This window comes from Culex pipiens, chromosome 2 (assembly GCF_016801865.2).
Source record: "Culex pipiens pallens isolate TS chromosome 2, TS_CPP_V2, whole genome shotgun sequence".
Lineage (NCBI taxonomy): Eukaryota > Metazoa > Arthropoda > Insecta > Diptera > Culicidae > Culex > Culex pipiens.
Window position 1 is genome coordinate 114265172 of NC_068938.1, and position 17143 is coordinate 114282314.

At 40.4% G+C, this 17143-nt stretch overlaps 2 protein-coding genes and 1 long non-coding RNA gene across 5 annotated transcripts in view; 1 reads left to right on the top strand and 2 right to left on the bottom strand.

The window, feature by feature from the left end:
• LOC120414687 (protein outspread) overlaps window positions 1-17143 on the top strand; it is a 273181-nt gene that overhangs the window by 170407 nt on the left and 85631 nt on the right. The gene's annotated exons all lie outside the window — the stretch shown is intronic.
• On the bottom strand, window positions 4167-5807 carry LOC120414688 (CLIP domain-containing serine protease B15-like). Its single transcript, XM_039575974.2, has 4 exons — window positions 5636-5807; window positions 5210-5579; window positions 4907-5154; window positions 4167-4846 (listed from the first exon to the last, which is right to left on the bottom strand). Exons 1-4 carry the CDS (start codon window positions 5694-5696, stop codon window positions 4503-4505), a joined length of 1023 nt encoding a protein of 340 aa, XP_039431908.1. The 5' UTR covers window positions 5697-5807; the 3' UTR covers window positions 4167-4502.
• LOC128092882 (uncharacterized) lies at window positions 12958-15826 on the bottom strand. Its single transcript, XR_008212064.1, has 4 exons — window positions 15024-15826; window positions 14094-14963; window positions 13387-13955; window positions 12958-13325 (listed from the first exon to the last, which is right to left on the bottom strand). It is a non-coding gene; the product is annotated as an uncharacterized LOC128092882 (long non-coding RNA).

Here is a 17143-nt window from a genome sequence, read left to right on the forward strand (position 1 = left end):
CGGGAAGTGTTGATGCTCCCCTTTTTAAGGGGAAGTCTATTTCTGTGCTGAAAAATATGGTATGCAAATCGTTGAAAAACTAAGTAAGACCTGTGCTGATATAGTCATAATTTTGCGACTTGACGTATATACTACTTTTTCTATGATTTTTAGAACAAAAATTGGTTGAAAATCGATGTTGACTCTTCCAAAGGTGGTGTTGGGTTGTATAGTGTAGAACAAACACTTGTTTACCTTACCATCCAGAACTCCAAAAACCATCTCATCACTTTCTTCTGTACGTTTAGGCAATTGGAATCCAATTTTGTGGATGTTTCTTTTCCCAAAACAAAAATCGTTCTTTGATCGTACCCGGAGGGTCTCTCGTTCTGATCGTTTCGTAATCATGTCAAATTTCTTTCATTTTTGCAACCTTGCCTTCGCAGAAAAAGAAAACCACTTCAGACGAGGATTCGTTTGAGCCAATTGGTGGATGGCCAGTAAATTAGCTTCGATCGATACGAAAATTAATGCTATCGAATCGAACAACGATTTGCTTCTTCAAGGTAAGCGATGATGCCGTTAGCGTCGATTTAAAAATCTCGCGAGAAAGATTAACTGAACGTTAAATTACCAAATTGTTTCACGAGAATCTCTACGGTGGTCGGTCGGTCAGGTTATGTCAGGCGACGGTGACGGTGGTGTGTTCCGAAACATAATACATAATACCGGCTTGCCGCGGGGTCCGAGGGCTTTGTTTTGGCACACGAAAAGAAGAGCACACGCTAGAACACACGGGCGGGTGCCACCAACCCAGACGACCCGCGATGACCCACGAAAATTGCGAGATTACACGGAGAAAAAAGAGTTCTAAAAATCGTGAACAAGCGTTCATGAAAATGGGAACCTCGAACAAAGTGTTCAAATTCCATGGTACGATTTTGAAAAACGTACCATGAAATTTGAACACTTTGTTCGTGGTTCTCATTTTCATGAACGCTTGTTCACGATTTTGGGAACTCTTTTTTCTCCGTGTACAAGGTCTCCCCGAAAAAAAGAGAGCCATTACACAAACTGTTTTGATCTCTGGCTGAGGTTTTGGTCACTAACTAGCTTAAACTCAACTTAACCTTCAACTGTCATTTTTAAGCCGTTTGGTGTTTTTATTCATTTGTAGGCTTAGTGATTTTTCACGCTCGAAAATTGCAAATTTCACGGGGACCTAAATTTCATACCACCAAATTTCACGCAAATTTCGCGGAACGAGAAAAATGTTGAAATAACTCTGAAAATCTTATGTTTAAATCACAGAAACAACTTTTTATACTACATTATAAATTATTCTTAAGTAAAAACTGAAAAAAATCTTCACTGACACAGAAAAAAATGTCATAATGTTTTAAGGATCTCTATCTATATTTTGAAACAAAATGCAGGGCATGTTTATTCTCATTTATTGAACTGCTTATTTAATATTCGACTAATGAAAAAAAAAATCAAATTATTCGCTCTACAGCATTGCCTTGGCGTTCTCAATTTATTAGTCGAATCTCGTAATTATTGCGAGATTCGACTAATAAAGCTACACAGTTTTCGCTGATTTGATTCTGTTTTAACATTTTGATTTTTTTTACTTTCATTTTGAAGCAATCATGTTCAACAAAAATGAGTAAAATAATGTGAAATTTCTGCGACATTGAGCTTATTCATTTTTTTAAATGTTAATCTCACTTTTCAACAAGCTAAATTTAAAATCAATTAGATAATTAATAAGAACAGAAAACTTTAAAAAATAGTATTTTTTTGTCTTTCCATCCAAATAATCAAATATCGTTAAAATTGAACAGGATTCAGAAAAATATCTGAAATGTTTATTAAATGTGGTTTCAAAGATAAAAAATACTCTTCATTTAATTATTAATTAAAAAAATTATTCATTCTTTTAATTCCTTTTGGAACTTTACCTTTCATATAAAATAGCCGTTAAAATTTTGATTGCAGCGAATGAAAATATTCCAAAATTTCGTTAATTCCTAAAAAAAAACAATCTGAACAACTCTTTAAGTGGTACACATCGCTTTTCAAGTGAAAACAAATAAAATTTACTCAAATAGTCTTTATGGATGAATCATTAATTTTTTTGTTATTGGAAAATGATTTGAGAAAACTGATAAATTTCATGAATTTCACGCCGTCTACAAAATCCTAGAAAATCACTAACCCTATATTAGTAATTAAACAAGGGTCGATTAAATCTACAAAAAATAGTCATAAAATTAGTTTTATTCCTATTTGAGTTTGTTAAATTATTTTGAAAAAAATCGTTACAGTTTCACACAAACATTAAGTTTCACGGGATTTCGCGGAAAATGCCTAATTTCACGGACTTCACGCTGTCCGCGGAATCGTGAAATTTCACTAACCCTATTCATTTGTATTATGATATTCTTTTATTTTGGAATTGTTTCCTAATTTATTGCTTGTTAACAACCTTACGATTTCAGTCATTTTCGATTTCTAGCTTTCTATCTTTTTTGCAAACGATAAAAACGTCTGAAGTAGGAAAATAAAGTATTCTTATAATTTTATAAATCTTATTTCTAATGTTTCAATGTGTTAAAACCAACTGGTTAGTAGAAGTTTAAACTTTAAAGTCAAGATGAGAGCAAAAAAAAAAATACAAACAAAAGAAACATTGTCATGGCGGCTAATTAGTGGCTAAAGTGTCTTTTCGGTGCCCAACCAGCTCCACCCCGAAAACATTTAAGCCTCCCAAAGTGTGGTGGTCGACAGGTCGAAAAACAACTAGGGTGGGGCTCAACAGGCAAGGGTGTGGAGGGGGTGTTTGGTCATAATTTTTCAAGTTTACTTCACGAGCACTTTTTACTTGTCACGAGCACTTTTTTTGCGCTGTTGACTCTTGGCTTCATTTGCTGAGTTATGCTTTAGCAGAAATGAAGTGAGCATGTTATGTCACCGTGGCCAAAGCCGCGAAACTGACGGACGGACGGTCAGACGGTTGATGGCTGTCGTGAGCCGACCGTAAATTGGCTCAGACCTTCGACTTACTGTCACTTTCTGCTAAATTGCCTGGACACAGCTCAACTCGGGCGAAATGAATGTTTTCCCCCGACTTGTTTTGCCGAATTGCACAATAGCCAATTTCGGTAGCTGTTTGATGATAAATATCAATAAAGAGTTAGAAAAAGAAAATGGCCAAAGTTGAATACTGGATTGTAATCATGTTTCATTGGCGAAATCCGTTATGCAAAAAGTCAATCAATTTTCAGCCCAAATTATGCTGATTTAGTCAGCCCTGATATGCGTTTTTCGATTTTTTATCAAAAAAGGCATATTGAAGAAACCAAAAGAAACCATAATAAAATATCCGCTGAATTAAAATTTCTATAATTTTTTGGACAAAACAGTTCCAATGAAATATTCTCAAAAATAAGATTCTCATAGAAAATTTAATCCTCTACAACTTTTATAAACAAACAAAAGCTGTACTGCGGAGGAAAAGGTATTTTTTTCTGGCAACCCTGGTGGTGCTATACCAAAATATGCTTTTTGCAATTCCGTCGTGAAACTTCTTTACTTTTCTGTCATTCCTGAACGACGAAACAGCCTACTTTTCTGTACCAATCATAACAGAATCGAATAGCAACACTTTTCAAAATAAATGCTGAAAAGTTCTACTTTTCAGCACTGAAATGGGTGCTGAAAAGTTGAACTTTTCAGCACTTGTTTCGAAATGTAACACTTTTCAACATTTTTTTTTCATTTAAACGATCTATTGACGAAATACATGGAAATTTGACTTAAAATTTCACTGAATGGGTGTTTTTCGGAATTGCAAAAAATGTTGTATGGAACTCGTTGCAAAACTTGTTTTTTTCAGCACTCGTCGTATTTATCCAACTCGGTGAACCTCGTTGGATAAATGTACGACTCGTGCTGAAAAAATCCACTTTTTGCAACTTGTTGCATAAACTACTATTTTAGTACGCTATTGATTTTTTTTTAATCTCTTGAGCTTATACAAGAATATCAGGGAACATTGTTTGCCAAGATCGCGAATAATAACGATCACTTGGATCTTAATAATTTAACTTTTTGTCATGGTTATTTAACTCAGATTTTGTGATATTTGAAAAAAAAAATATTATAAGCTCCTTAAAAATAACAGCTAAACACTCGTTTTGCAATGAGGACACTTTTCACATTCACACGTTTTTCTTTATTAATTAGTAGATAACAAAACACATTTTGTAACGATTAGCAAACGATCGCGGACGCTTTTTAAATTTGTAATCACCATATTTTTCCGCTCCATCGCTGTCTTCTTCGATAAACGATCCATCATTATAAATTTACACCTCTGCATTGAACACATATTATCGATATATTATCCCTTGTTTATCACCACTTCTCATGAATATTCAGTAGCTGCTCTTGAAACCATCACCATCATTTTGGATTCCCGTTTACACTCTGTTAAGTTTGCAAAGTAATTACTCTCACTAATCCGTATCAACTGTTGCCTCTATCCATTCGATGTAGTTTAGCAGATTTACGTAAATTCCGGGAATCTTGCCCCCACAATGCTGTGGACCGAGACTAACTATCCCGACCTGATACCAGCGAACTTGGCTGGTACTGGCGATTTGATTGTCCAGCTTCCCGGTCTCTCGTTTCAACATTAACGGACCACCGGAATCACCCGGACACGCGTCTCTTCCGATTTCTCCTCCCACGCACAGCTGAACCGGAGCAAGTTCAAGATAAACTTCGCGATAATACCTGTTGCACAGGGCCGGATCTCGCACCTGCATTGAGATGAGTTTTTTGTCACGTCGTACAGAGTCTGCAATATGTTAAATCAATGTTTTTTTTTGTGTAGACAACTCAAAATATCATGACTCACCTGTTCTCGATGGGCCGGCAGCATAAATTGATACTGTTTGTCCACTTTTCGGTAATTGATCCGAAACATCATCCACGGGCAAACAGGCAGGCTGTACTTGGTCAGTGAAATCAACGGTTTGAGCCAATTTCAAAAGAGCCAAATCATTTATCTTGTTGTTGAAATCTGTCGTGTAGTTTGGATGTACTATAAATCGTTCCACGTCATATTCTTTGAATTTTTGGCCTCTTTTCACTCGCACTTTATGCCTTGAAAGATATTCACATAAAGCTTGACGAAACTATAAAATCAAGTTCAACTTACGGTTTGAGTCTAAAAGGCATATCTTTCACGCAGTGCGCCGCAGTTAGGACGTACTCACGGTTAATGAGCGATCCTGTACATTTGAATAGATGATTTCGTCCAAACCTTTTAAACAAAACATCAACAACCCAGGGAAATTCCCCGCTTTCTCGCCTCATACCGTCATCGTCACTTTGGCCATAACCACAGCTCTCCAAATTAGTCCACTTACGGCAGCATACCAGTGGAGTAGAATCATCCAGATTACCACACTCACTTTTATGAAAGGTATCCTTCTCGGTTAGAGACTTGGTCAGGATCCACGCACAACTATTGACTGGTACGCAACGTCCCTCGCGGCCGTCGACTGTCACACACGGATCCTGAGTAACTGAAACACAGAACGAATGATGAAGTCTGCAAAAAAAATGTGGTTTTCTCACCTACCAGACAAACTAAATAAACTATTGAGAGTTAAACTTAAAAACAGTCCATTTCTACAGAGCATCTTTGCAACCACTAATCTTTCAACTACTGTCCGCGGAATAACAACTCGGTCTGCTTGTATTTCCAACACTCACTACTATTTCAAGATTCACAGTAAAACCTCCATTTTACGTATTCTTACTCAAGCTAGATTACTTGCTCAACCTATACGTGCTCATATTCAATTGATGTTCAAATTGAAGAATCACTGTATACTTGATTGCGTTGGCTTGGGGAATCCCAAGTTCATTCCAATATTCTTATCATCCGTGGTTACGACGCTGAGCTGGAAGCTCACAGATCGTCTTGAGTTGAGTGTATTGTTCTATACAATTCAATACTAACAAGAGCAATAGATGAATGTACTTTTAGGTGGCAAATTCTTCTTATCGATAATCAACGCGTTGATCAACGGCTCCGTTGACGTTGACGATTAAATCAACGATGGCTGCGATTACGATTACGTTAAAATCAACGATCAACGACAGCGATGACGTTGATTCAACGATTAACAGCATTGGCAAGCGGGTCGTACTTTGACAAAAGAGGTCCTTTACTGGGGACAACGGTGTCTCACAAGAGAAGTGATCCTCGGAGGCCGATGATTTCGGCTGGAAATGTTTTGTTTTGAGGGCGTCTGCGGGCGCACGGAGCTAACTTATTCGGACGCGGTTTGCCCGGGAAACGAGAGACAAAAAAGCAAGCTGGAGAGTGCAACTGCCTATCAAACTGTTCCACCTGTTGCTGAAAGGAAGCTTGAAGAAGGAAGAGTGCTCCCAGATTGTATCCTTTTTAAATGTTTCACTAATTTTTTCGCAAGTTTCAAAATTCTTCACTTCTTGCTTTTGATTTCTTTGGAAACTATCCAAATTCTCGTTAAAATAGTCTATTTTTCATACCAAATTCCGTACAATCTCTTTATTTTTTTCTTCAACTTGAAAAAAAACCACTGTCTTATTTGAATTATTGATTAATTATTTTTCAGCTAGTAATTAAGGTAATTAAAATTATAAAATAATGCTATTTATTATATCCATTAATTATATTCTATTTAATTAAATATTATTACACTGAACATAACTTTCACCAATATATCGCAAAAATAAAACGGAGCGTTTGGTACGGTATGTCCACGCATCCCTCCACCCCTGTAGATTCTATGAAATGTGATCTGTTCCCTCTGCGGTGAACACATCGCAGTAAGGCTGGCCGCTTAAATATTTAAAGTACATTTTCGGCTGTTCTCGGATGTACTGCAATTATTAATAATGACAATAATGGGGCGTCATCCAATCACAAGACTTTCCATCGGACTGGCTGCGTTTGTGTTAGGTTAGATTGAAATAGATTAGATTAGCAAATTCTCCACCAGAGTTATTCAGAACGAGAAGGGTTGGTGAAGTCTTCAAATAACTTTTCCGGATCCTGGCATAGTAAGAAGCTCACGGAAAGGGGATCCAGTTCCATAAAGTTTGCTAAACTATCGAAAAAGTCGCTATTTTATCAGCATGAAAAAAAAAATTGGAATCCGCTTCGGTAAAACCAGCGATTTTTTTCGCAGTATTGGGAAGGGCTGCTGGATTCGAAAATCAAACAAGATGTGTTTTTTTTTTCAACTGCTCTGGATCTCACGAGGGTCTGGACCGCAGCTGTCACAAACGTGCGCAGTTCATCCAGTCGAGGCAGCAGGCGTCCAAGCTGATGCTGCCTGCATGAAAGAAGGACAAACAGAGTCCGGCAGGAGCCGCGTTCACCGTCGCGGTTTTTGATCCTCCTAACCTAGTCACAGCACCTAAAAGGACCTAATAAAATAAGTTATGGAAAAATATGTATTTTTTCTGGGTTCGGGAAACAATGCGCGATTTTCGCACTGAATCAGCGTTTTATTTCGCTGACGTGTGGTTTTTTCCCGGCGGAAGATGATTTTTTCTACTGGTTTCGGGAGAAAATCCGCTGGTCGAGCATACTTTTTCACTGGAGCAGCGGTTGTTGACACTCGATAAAAATAAACAGTAGTGGGAGTGTGACAAATGATAACATAATTAATATCTGGAAAGTCGGGTGATTTTACAAGTTATATTGATATTTCTCAACCAGTAAAACATTATTAGAAAAGTTTTCGGATCATAATTTAGTTTGTTTTGACAAATTTGCTGACAAATTCCCAATCAACACTACAGTCTTTGTTTATTTATTGTCTTGTTTTTTTTTTTATAAACCAGCACTTTTTCAATCAACTACACAAATTTTGCATTTTTGTCCACGATCAAAGCATACCCATCTCGCAGCCTCCTCATCAATTTGTCTGAAACATGTAGGTCAACGGGAAGTAAGGCAAATCGGGACACAAAATTTGAAGGTTCAAAAACGTCAAAAATCTTCAAAAGGCTGAAACTAAGGCAAAATTCAATTGAATACGAAAATGAACGACCATTTGAGACTGAGAACGGTTGAATGAGTAAGATTAACGTATAAACATACACTTTTCTTGAAGTGAATTTTGTTGAATAAAAATGTTTATTTTATTACATTTACACCCTTTAAAATCACTTTTTATTTGGCTCCTCTACACAGAAAAAAATCAATTCCCGTAATCGTGAATTAAGTTCACGAATGTGAGATCCACGAAGGAATTTATTCATGAGTATGGTGCATTTGCACCATAAACGTGAATATATTCCTTCGTGGTTCTCATAATCGTGAACTGACTTCACGGTATCGAGAATTGATTTTTTTCTGTGTATAAGAGGAGAAAATCGTGACGTCAGAAATGAACTCAAATCACTCAAAGTTCATTTTGTGAGTGACTTTAACATTTTGGCTTAGTTTGACAACTACATTGTCCCCAGTTTTATGTGGGAGAGAAAAGGAGGCGAATACTTTATGAAAATCATACCTGTCAAAATTCCTAGCCTCAAAAGTTTGTCGCAAGTTGCTTTTCTCCTCTATATTGCATGAAATATGACGCAAAATTACACCTTCCATCGAAATATTAAACATTTTAGGAGTAAAATATGTTTGGCATAATTTTCAGTTGCAATTCTTCTATAACAGATGTAATTTTACACCTTCCTTTTTTAAACATTCAATTTTACAGCTTCCATTTTTAAACAATTTTTTGCTGTGGGGGATAACATAATTCATGGACTCGCTCTTAAAGCAAATCAACAAACAACAACAATTGCCCCTAACATTCTTCATTTTTTATGTCCGCTTATAAATGCACAAAGATTCATTTTCTTAAATTGAGGTGTTCTAGAATTTGTCAACTGAAATTTATAAAACACTATTTTTATATTTTCAACTTTGTCCCCTGATTCTTCAACAAATCGTTAGCCTTTGCGAATCAGTTAAATTGCCTGTTTGGGTGAATTAATCGCGACCAGTTATCGGCGGATCAACAATTTATTATGTTACTCGGAAGATATAAAACAATATGCAGCCCCACTGGAGAACTGGTAGTCACACGTGAAAAATAAACAAGCAAAATGTTTTCCTGTATCGTAAATGGTCGACCAAACTCGATTTCCTCACTATATTAAAGCGAAGCGCGAGCAGCAGGTTTACATAATATCGGACTCCAACCAACAAACCAATACGGGTTTCTGATGCCCCTTCTGTGTGAAACCTTTCGACGCCGTAAGCCCGTTAAGCGGCGGTGCGGTGGCTGCTGCTTCAACCTGTCAGAGTGACCATCCTTGGCAAGTGCGGGGACTGTCGAGAAGAGGGGTGAGGTGTGGTGCCCGATCAGTCAATTTCCATTTTGAGCCACCCTGGCAGGACAGGAAGAGCTACGGCTTAGGTTAGATATTGTAGATGCTCAGTTTTAGATGATGCTGCTTTCTTCGTTGATGGCGTTGAACGATGCAAATGGCCTCGAAACAAAATGAAAGTTGTGTCGATGAGATAACATGTTATTTTCTTTTAATTATGTATGCTGATTTGTCCCAACATGGTTCGAAGAGTAAATTACGAGCAAACCGTTTGTAAAGCGTAAACTACCGTTAAACTGGCCATAAATTTATTTGAGCAGTTGCTGCAATACGCACCTCTCTCACGATTTCCACACTGCGTTCGTTTAATGATTTCCTTTCCATTAAATTTTCGATACAACAACCATGACACAAATTTGGCTAACCATTATTGGGTATAGAAAAGCAGAAAAAAACCGCTGCAAAATGCTCACGACTTCAACTGGTCTCCGGTCTGTGACAAAATTAAAATCCTATTTAGAGTCTAATGATGAGAAAATGAGCCAACCCGCACCGAAGTCATTGTCGACCGCTGCCCGTCGATAATTATCCTCTGTGGCAACCCGTCCGTTGCTCCGTCAATGTCCGAAAGTGTCCGCCGTGAAGGAGGAGAGTTCAAGTTGTGGCCAGTCAGTCAGTCATTGTGCGATTGTTATAAGCTCTTATTGGCGGCACAATTTCAATTTACGAATTAATCGATCTCAATTAATCAATTTCTCACGACGGCGTCGAAATTCAATTTCGCCTTTTGCCAAAGAGATCGATTGCGGTTGGCGCGGCCCGGCCCGGACCGGCGGAGTGTGGCATGGCATGGCGACACTCGATGGACGGATTGGCCGCCAGTCGGCATTTGGAGAGCTCCCTATAGTCTTCAATGTCTCGGGTAGTGAATCGGCGAGGCGAGAGCAAACCAACTCTTGCATGATAGATGAAGTCGTCGCCGGGATGAAGAAACGCGACGGAAATGGGTGATTGACACTGGAGGGGGTTGTACTCGGCTCTAATTGGGTCGTTACGGATCAATGTCGCGATGTGCTGCAATGGTGACGTTCAGCTCCTCTAAGAGCAATGATATGTGGTTTGGCTCGAAACGTGCAGATTTTTGCAAAAAAATGTTATTCAAAAAAAATGAGTCATAAGTGCAAGCAAACTCACCAACGTGATTCGTTACATCATTTTATTAAATTACACCGAGATCGAGATTCACGAAGTTAGAACGTTATATTAAAAAAAACGTTTTTCATACCATAAATCAAATATGGAAAAATGGTTTTCATACCATAAATCAAATATGGATTATCAGCCAATGACAGCTACCCTTAATGGTAACGTGTCATCCTGAAATATGCCATAATAAAGTAGGTATACCGCAATAGATCAACTCTTTTTGTTCGCAGTGATTCTAAACCCAATAAAAAAATCATGAAGTTATGTAAAGCACCTCAAAAGTTATGCTAAAACAACAATTTTGACAAAAGTTCGGAAGATTGTAAAAAGGGTGGATTTTGTAAAAAAAAACCCCGCCATGTTATATATTTTCAGAAAGGTACTTACCGGTGCACATCAACCAAAGCTTTTGCTCCCAGATTTTTGTTACAAACATTTTAGTATCTTCAAGATACCTTTCTAACGAGTCCAAAATATTGAAGATCTGACAATACTACACCCAGAACTGGGCAGCGCTTGTCCGAGAGAATAATGGTATCGAGTCGAGAGAATAGTGGAACCATTCACGAACACAGCTCGAGATGGACGAGAAAATTATTCCCCAGAGGTTTATTTGCAAAAAAAAAGAAAGTTCAACCGCCAAACAAAAAAAGAAAACAAAAGTGTCACTACGGGAATCCAACCAGAGACCTTTGTTAATCTAACCCACTGACTTAACTGCCTCGGCCAACATAGCTTGGTGGCTATGGAGGGGTCAGATGTCGATGTATGACACTTGTTGGAGATTTATTGTTTTAATTATCGAATGAACACATTTGTTATGATGGTGTGAGTTGGTAGCATTATTCAGTCGATTTTGGCTCTGAGACCTCAAATTTTTTTGAGGGAACGATTCTCGCGACTCTGAATTTTGGGTGTATCAAAAGTAATAAGTTTTATTTATACACTTTTCTAAGGCCGGCTCTTAAATATTTTGATGAAAACCTCGTCCGCATCTATCATGCGACCCATCGTTAAATAGGCAATCAAAAGACCCTTCCAACGCGCCCAAAAGATTTGAGATCTGACAACCATATCAAAAGTTATGAGCACTTAAGTTTTAATTTAACACTTATCAGAGCTTCTCAGATAAGTGATCTCAGATATTATGATTCAAATGTTGTCCGGATCTTTTTTCTGGTCCATCGTTGGTGGGTAATGGGAAGACCTCTCCAACACCTCAAATGATTGATGATGTAACAACCCTATTAAATGAAAAATAACTATAAATACTACTATATCAATATGAGGAAGGTTTTAACCACCTTAGTGTGGATTAAGTAACGTTTTCTACAGAGACCATACTAAATAATTACATCAATAAGTTGATTTGCGACAACTTAAAGAATAACTCAGCAGTTTCACAACGGAATTGCAAAGAAATAAGATTTATTTTGTGTTTCTGAAAAAAAATTACAACAGGAATCCAGTTTATTTAAATTTTCAACTATATTCGATATTGAGATTAGTGTTAAGTTAAACCATTCTGAATCAAACCCATTAAAGCCTTTGTAGCAAGGAGTACTCTCTTCCAATCCCGTATGATCTACAAATCGTCATTTGGGCAATTGAGTTAAGAATGCCAATTTGTGCGGCATACAATGCCCCACCTTTTGACCTTCACAGATGCCCAAAATTCGATTTCAATCCTGAGATATTCAATAAAAACCGAAAAAACTTCGTGCATTTTTGTCACTTTTCATATGAAAGAAGTTTCAATCATGTCGTGCTATCTTGACACAGCCTGAAAATTGATGTAAATGCGACAATCGGCCAAAGGGATTTCAGGTCAGAACGCGTTTGACACAGGTACGGGCTAGACTACCGTAAACATTACACGCAAAACAACCAATGCGAATTCTTTGAACATCGGTATCGAAATTTTGAGCATCGAATGGTCATAAACGATCATGCTCATTCGATGCTCAAAGCGCGTTGACCATCCGATGTTCATCTTGCTTTGAATGGAATTTGACAGTTCATTTGATAGTGTGCGTGTCGCCACGCACAGCTTTTTGCTGTTTTCTCTATTCAACGCTGGCGGCGCCACCGTGCATTGCCGCTGCTGGGCAGTACCGCTTTTCGCCACTAGATGGCTCTATTCAATGTTTTTGTCGCTAGATGGCTCTGTTCGATGGGTTTTTTTTTCATAAAAATTGTTTGAGAGAATATTATCAAAACATACATTTTTATTGCTGTAACTTAAAAATTAAACTAAAACAAGCTGTTTTCATTGAAAACATTGCATTAATTTAGTTTAATTTTCATGTTAATGCAATAAAAATATCTGTTTTGATTAATATTCCCTACAAAAGGAAATAAGTATTTAGACGTTAAATTATGTTTAATTCATTTTTAACAACAAACGTTTAACAATTTATCATCGTTTCTCCAGTCATCGGAAAACCACTTTCTAGTAGCAGAGTTAAAATCAGGACATAAATTCTGCTGCCTTGTGATCTTCGGCCGTTTGATTCCAGCACATCAAAATTTTCCAGACGGAACAATCCGGTTTTCATCCAAGCTTCCGCTTGGTCATGCTCGACCAGCACCAGATCGACCTCGATCGGCCGGAAGAACCGCGCTGGGACAAGCAAGGCGAATTGGCACGATGCTGAGAAGTGTCGCCACGGACAGCTATCCGGATTAACGAGACGCCGGGCAGGCTCGACATGATGGCATGATTCCTCGAGCTGAAAATAAGTACAGATTGTTGGAAATGTGACGAGTAATCATAAATGTAGACTTTATAACCTCCGTTCCAGCTCCAATTCCTCCACGTCGTCCTCAAATCACTTTGAAGAATAAAATCAGGTCACTCGAGTCCAGCACGATTCGAGTGTTGATGTTGCCGCAGAGCGCCGATGGGTTGGCCGAGCCGCTGTTGAACTTGACGCGTTTGGGCGAGGTGCGTTTAAGGTTCCGAATCAGCTCCACGTTCGAGGTCGTAAATTATTGGACGTCTGAGGCAACGGAAACGGTTTGCTCGACGATTTCAAAAAGACGATTCCAAAATTCAGCTAGCAGTTGTTATATTAGTAGATTTTGAAATGCTGTCCATCACCGTTTGAATCTGCGCCCGGTGCTTCTCCACCAGAAACGGCGTGGGCTGAAGTAACGCCTACACGACTTCGAACCACGTGGACCAAATGGCTGGATATTTGTGCTTGTGGTAGGGCAAAAATTTGCCACTGTCCAGCAGGGCCCGCGACCGATTTGTAAAGCTTTTCCTCGGGGACCTTGCTCAGGTGATGGCGTACCCGCGCAAGCTGGCGATCAGCACGCGATTGTATTGATTTCGCACTCTTTCGGGATTGATGGATCTGAACGGGAGAAAAGATTGAAATATTTTTATTTTAAATGTAGTTCTTCCTTCGAATTGTTTAGCGTGATCGCCGTGTTCACCGTCAAATGACTCGAGTAGTAATCTAGAATTTTCGCCATACAAAATGGGTACTCACTGCTAAACGACTGGCTGCCAGAGCGTACGTGTCGTGTTGCGCTGAAATCCTGGCCGAGCTGCTTCAGATACGGCGCGTTGTACTTGCGTGCCTACGCGACGACCGCCGCGTGTGCCTGCGGAGCCGTTTCATGCACCCGGTGCTCGACGTCGGTGGACAGATTCCCGTAAAGGCGGGGCAGCAGGGGAGGACGCTTTTACGACGTCCAGCTCGTACTTGATTTGCTCGGTGAATTCCTGCAGGACTTACTTCTTCGTAGTGGGGTCCTTTTTGAACATCTTCTTCAGCACGATCTGAAATGTGTCGTCCAAATTCGGGTCGATGTCCTCGCCGCCGTGGGTTTCGATTTTAACTGGAAGGAACGACTGTCAGGGTTCAGCATGCTTCCGAGCGAGGGTACATGCAGTACGTGTGGTACGAGATGTCATAATCGTCGCACAGAATCAACCGACCTTCGTCGTTACGCTGGCCGCAGCTCTCACAGATTGTACAGTCCAGCCGTACTTCGGAATTGACGTCACGGGCCGTGGTTGTGGCGCCGCAGATCAAACACATCATCAGGTTGCTGACGTTCCCGTGGGCCGAACACCGTCAGCAGTTGATGTCGTCCGGACACTCTAATGGCACTTGTCCGAGGTGTTCTCTGCAGATCCACCTTGCACACCAAGCTCGCCCCTAGCGCGAGCAAAAGTAGCACAGCCACGATCACCTCCAGGTTGCTGAGCGTCCCCTTGGCCACGTCCCGGCCCACACCTGACGACCAGATGGCACACGACCGGTGAATGTAGGAGTATCCGCCGTCCTTGATCGAGACTAACTTCACCGACCTTCTCCAGGTCGTCCACGTCCTCGGCGGTGATAACTGGGTTTCTGTGGAAGAGAGAGTGAGCAATAATTGTTGAGTTCAATCGCCGGTCAAAAGGTCACAACCTTGTTCATTCCTCCCTGTCGTTTGTTGCTGCTCAGCAGCGGCGATATTTTGAGTGTGATGACACCACCACCGCTGCCCGTGTTGGGGCTTTTGACCCCTTGGCTGGGACTGCTCCCGGAGGATCCCTTGACGTTTTCTTGGGACGACAGCGCGGCCACGATCGTCGCATCGACACTGTCCTTGACCTCGATCCGTAGCATTTCGCCCTGGTCTACTTGGCTGCGATCGCCGAGCGCGCACACACTTTGCCGGGGTACTTTTCCGAAAAGTAAGAAGATTCTTCCGGCGGGGGCACCAACAGGGCCGTGTCGGTTTTCATTATTTCGGTTGTCGTCGGGGTCGTCGCGACGGATCTGCTGGCCGTACTCGGTTCGCCGCGGAGAGATTCGTCCGGCGAGGGAAGTACCGAGGCCAACGACTCGCCCAGACTGTCCTATTTTCTTTTAGGAATACAATCACGAAACAACGCGGGTAGTTCTCTGGGCTACGCAAAGGAACAAATTTCGGACACTCGCAAAGGAACGAATTAACGGCGGAAACTTTCCCGGACCGCTTACTGTTGTTGCCCGAAAAAATACTTGCTGAGCACAACGAAATGTCAAACCGGCCGCAGAGAAGAAAGGGCTATTTTAAAGAGGATGAAGAAGAAATTCTTCTCTTGACAGTTTGGTTTGCGCGAATATCACGCATACTAAAACATGAAACAAAATCGTATGATTCGGATTGCAGTGGTGTTAGTGATTTTGGAAATGCATTGAACATCCGATGGTCATAAATTTGAACATCGGATGGGTTAAGGCGAATGAGCATTAAATGATCATCGAAATTTCTTTGCGTGTATAACTCGGGACTCCGGCAACCAAATTCAACCAAATTTCGGAGCAATGCACAGAATGGGCAACCAAACAAAACGTGTTTGTTATTGTTTACATAGCGTGCTCTCGTTTTTGTTTATTCAAGGTCAAACATTAAAATGCGTTTCTCTCGGAACGTCAAAAAGCGACATAACTACGACAAGATAGCACGACAGCGTCGAAATAATACAAAATTACATTCGTAAATTGAATGTTATCTCATCCTACCTAATTCTACAGGGATGCCTTTGATGAGAGTTTCGCCCACCTCGATCGGTACGCGGACGGTCCAGGTCCATCCATCAGTGGTCCTTCACGCGCCGGAATCATGGCGCATAAAAAAGTTATTAGCCTGCCTGTTTGCCTGCGTCCGGGCCATCTTCATGTCACGACGTGCCCAGCGTACCCTGTGGGAATACGGCGCGGAATGCTCACGACGACTCTGACGAGGACGGATGGCCCGGCTTGCGGACAGATTGCTCTCCCAAACCCCAACTCTCCGCCGCTATTCCTCTGATTCCACCGACTACGATTACGCATTGCCATTGCCACAATCCTAACCTGGAAAAAAATTGTTCCCTCGACCTGTTGCACCATATTATTATTATTACCGGTTGATGGCATTACCGTGCCCGTCGAGGCCACCGCCGGGCTGCCGGATCGTGCCCTTTATTACCGCTATTATGTAACGCCATCTTCTTCCCCTTGTTCGGGCTACCTCGCTCCTCGTTGAAACATTCGAAACCCAGTCATTGGCAGGAGGATGATCACGCTGGCTGGATGTAATGTCAGGAATGAACCAGAAGGCCGCAGAGCGAATAAAAAACGATGCATTTGCAGTTTCTTATCCCGTTCTTCAACAGAACATATCCCTTTTCCGTTGTGGAACTTTGGACGAAATTTAACCTGCTTCAATTTTTTTTTGAATTTTCGCGATGTATACGTTCCTAAAATAAGATTCTTCTACAGTTTACTTTCGAGAAGACTAACTTTTACTGAAATTTATTGCATCCCTTAATTGAATGCAATTTTAAGCATTCACCCACTGTCTTTGATCTCAATGTGCAGTTGCAAAACGAGAGCTAGGAAATTAATGCACATAGACAAATAGATCGGAACGAAGTCTTGTTTGTTTTTATGGCGGTTGCTTTTCCTTTCTCACTGTACTGTTTGTTTTGAAGTAGGTACCTACTTTTTTCCTTCCTCACTCTTTGGCTTCTTCTGCCGGAGTCGCTCCTAATCGTTTATGTTTCTATTCGTGTTTC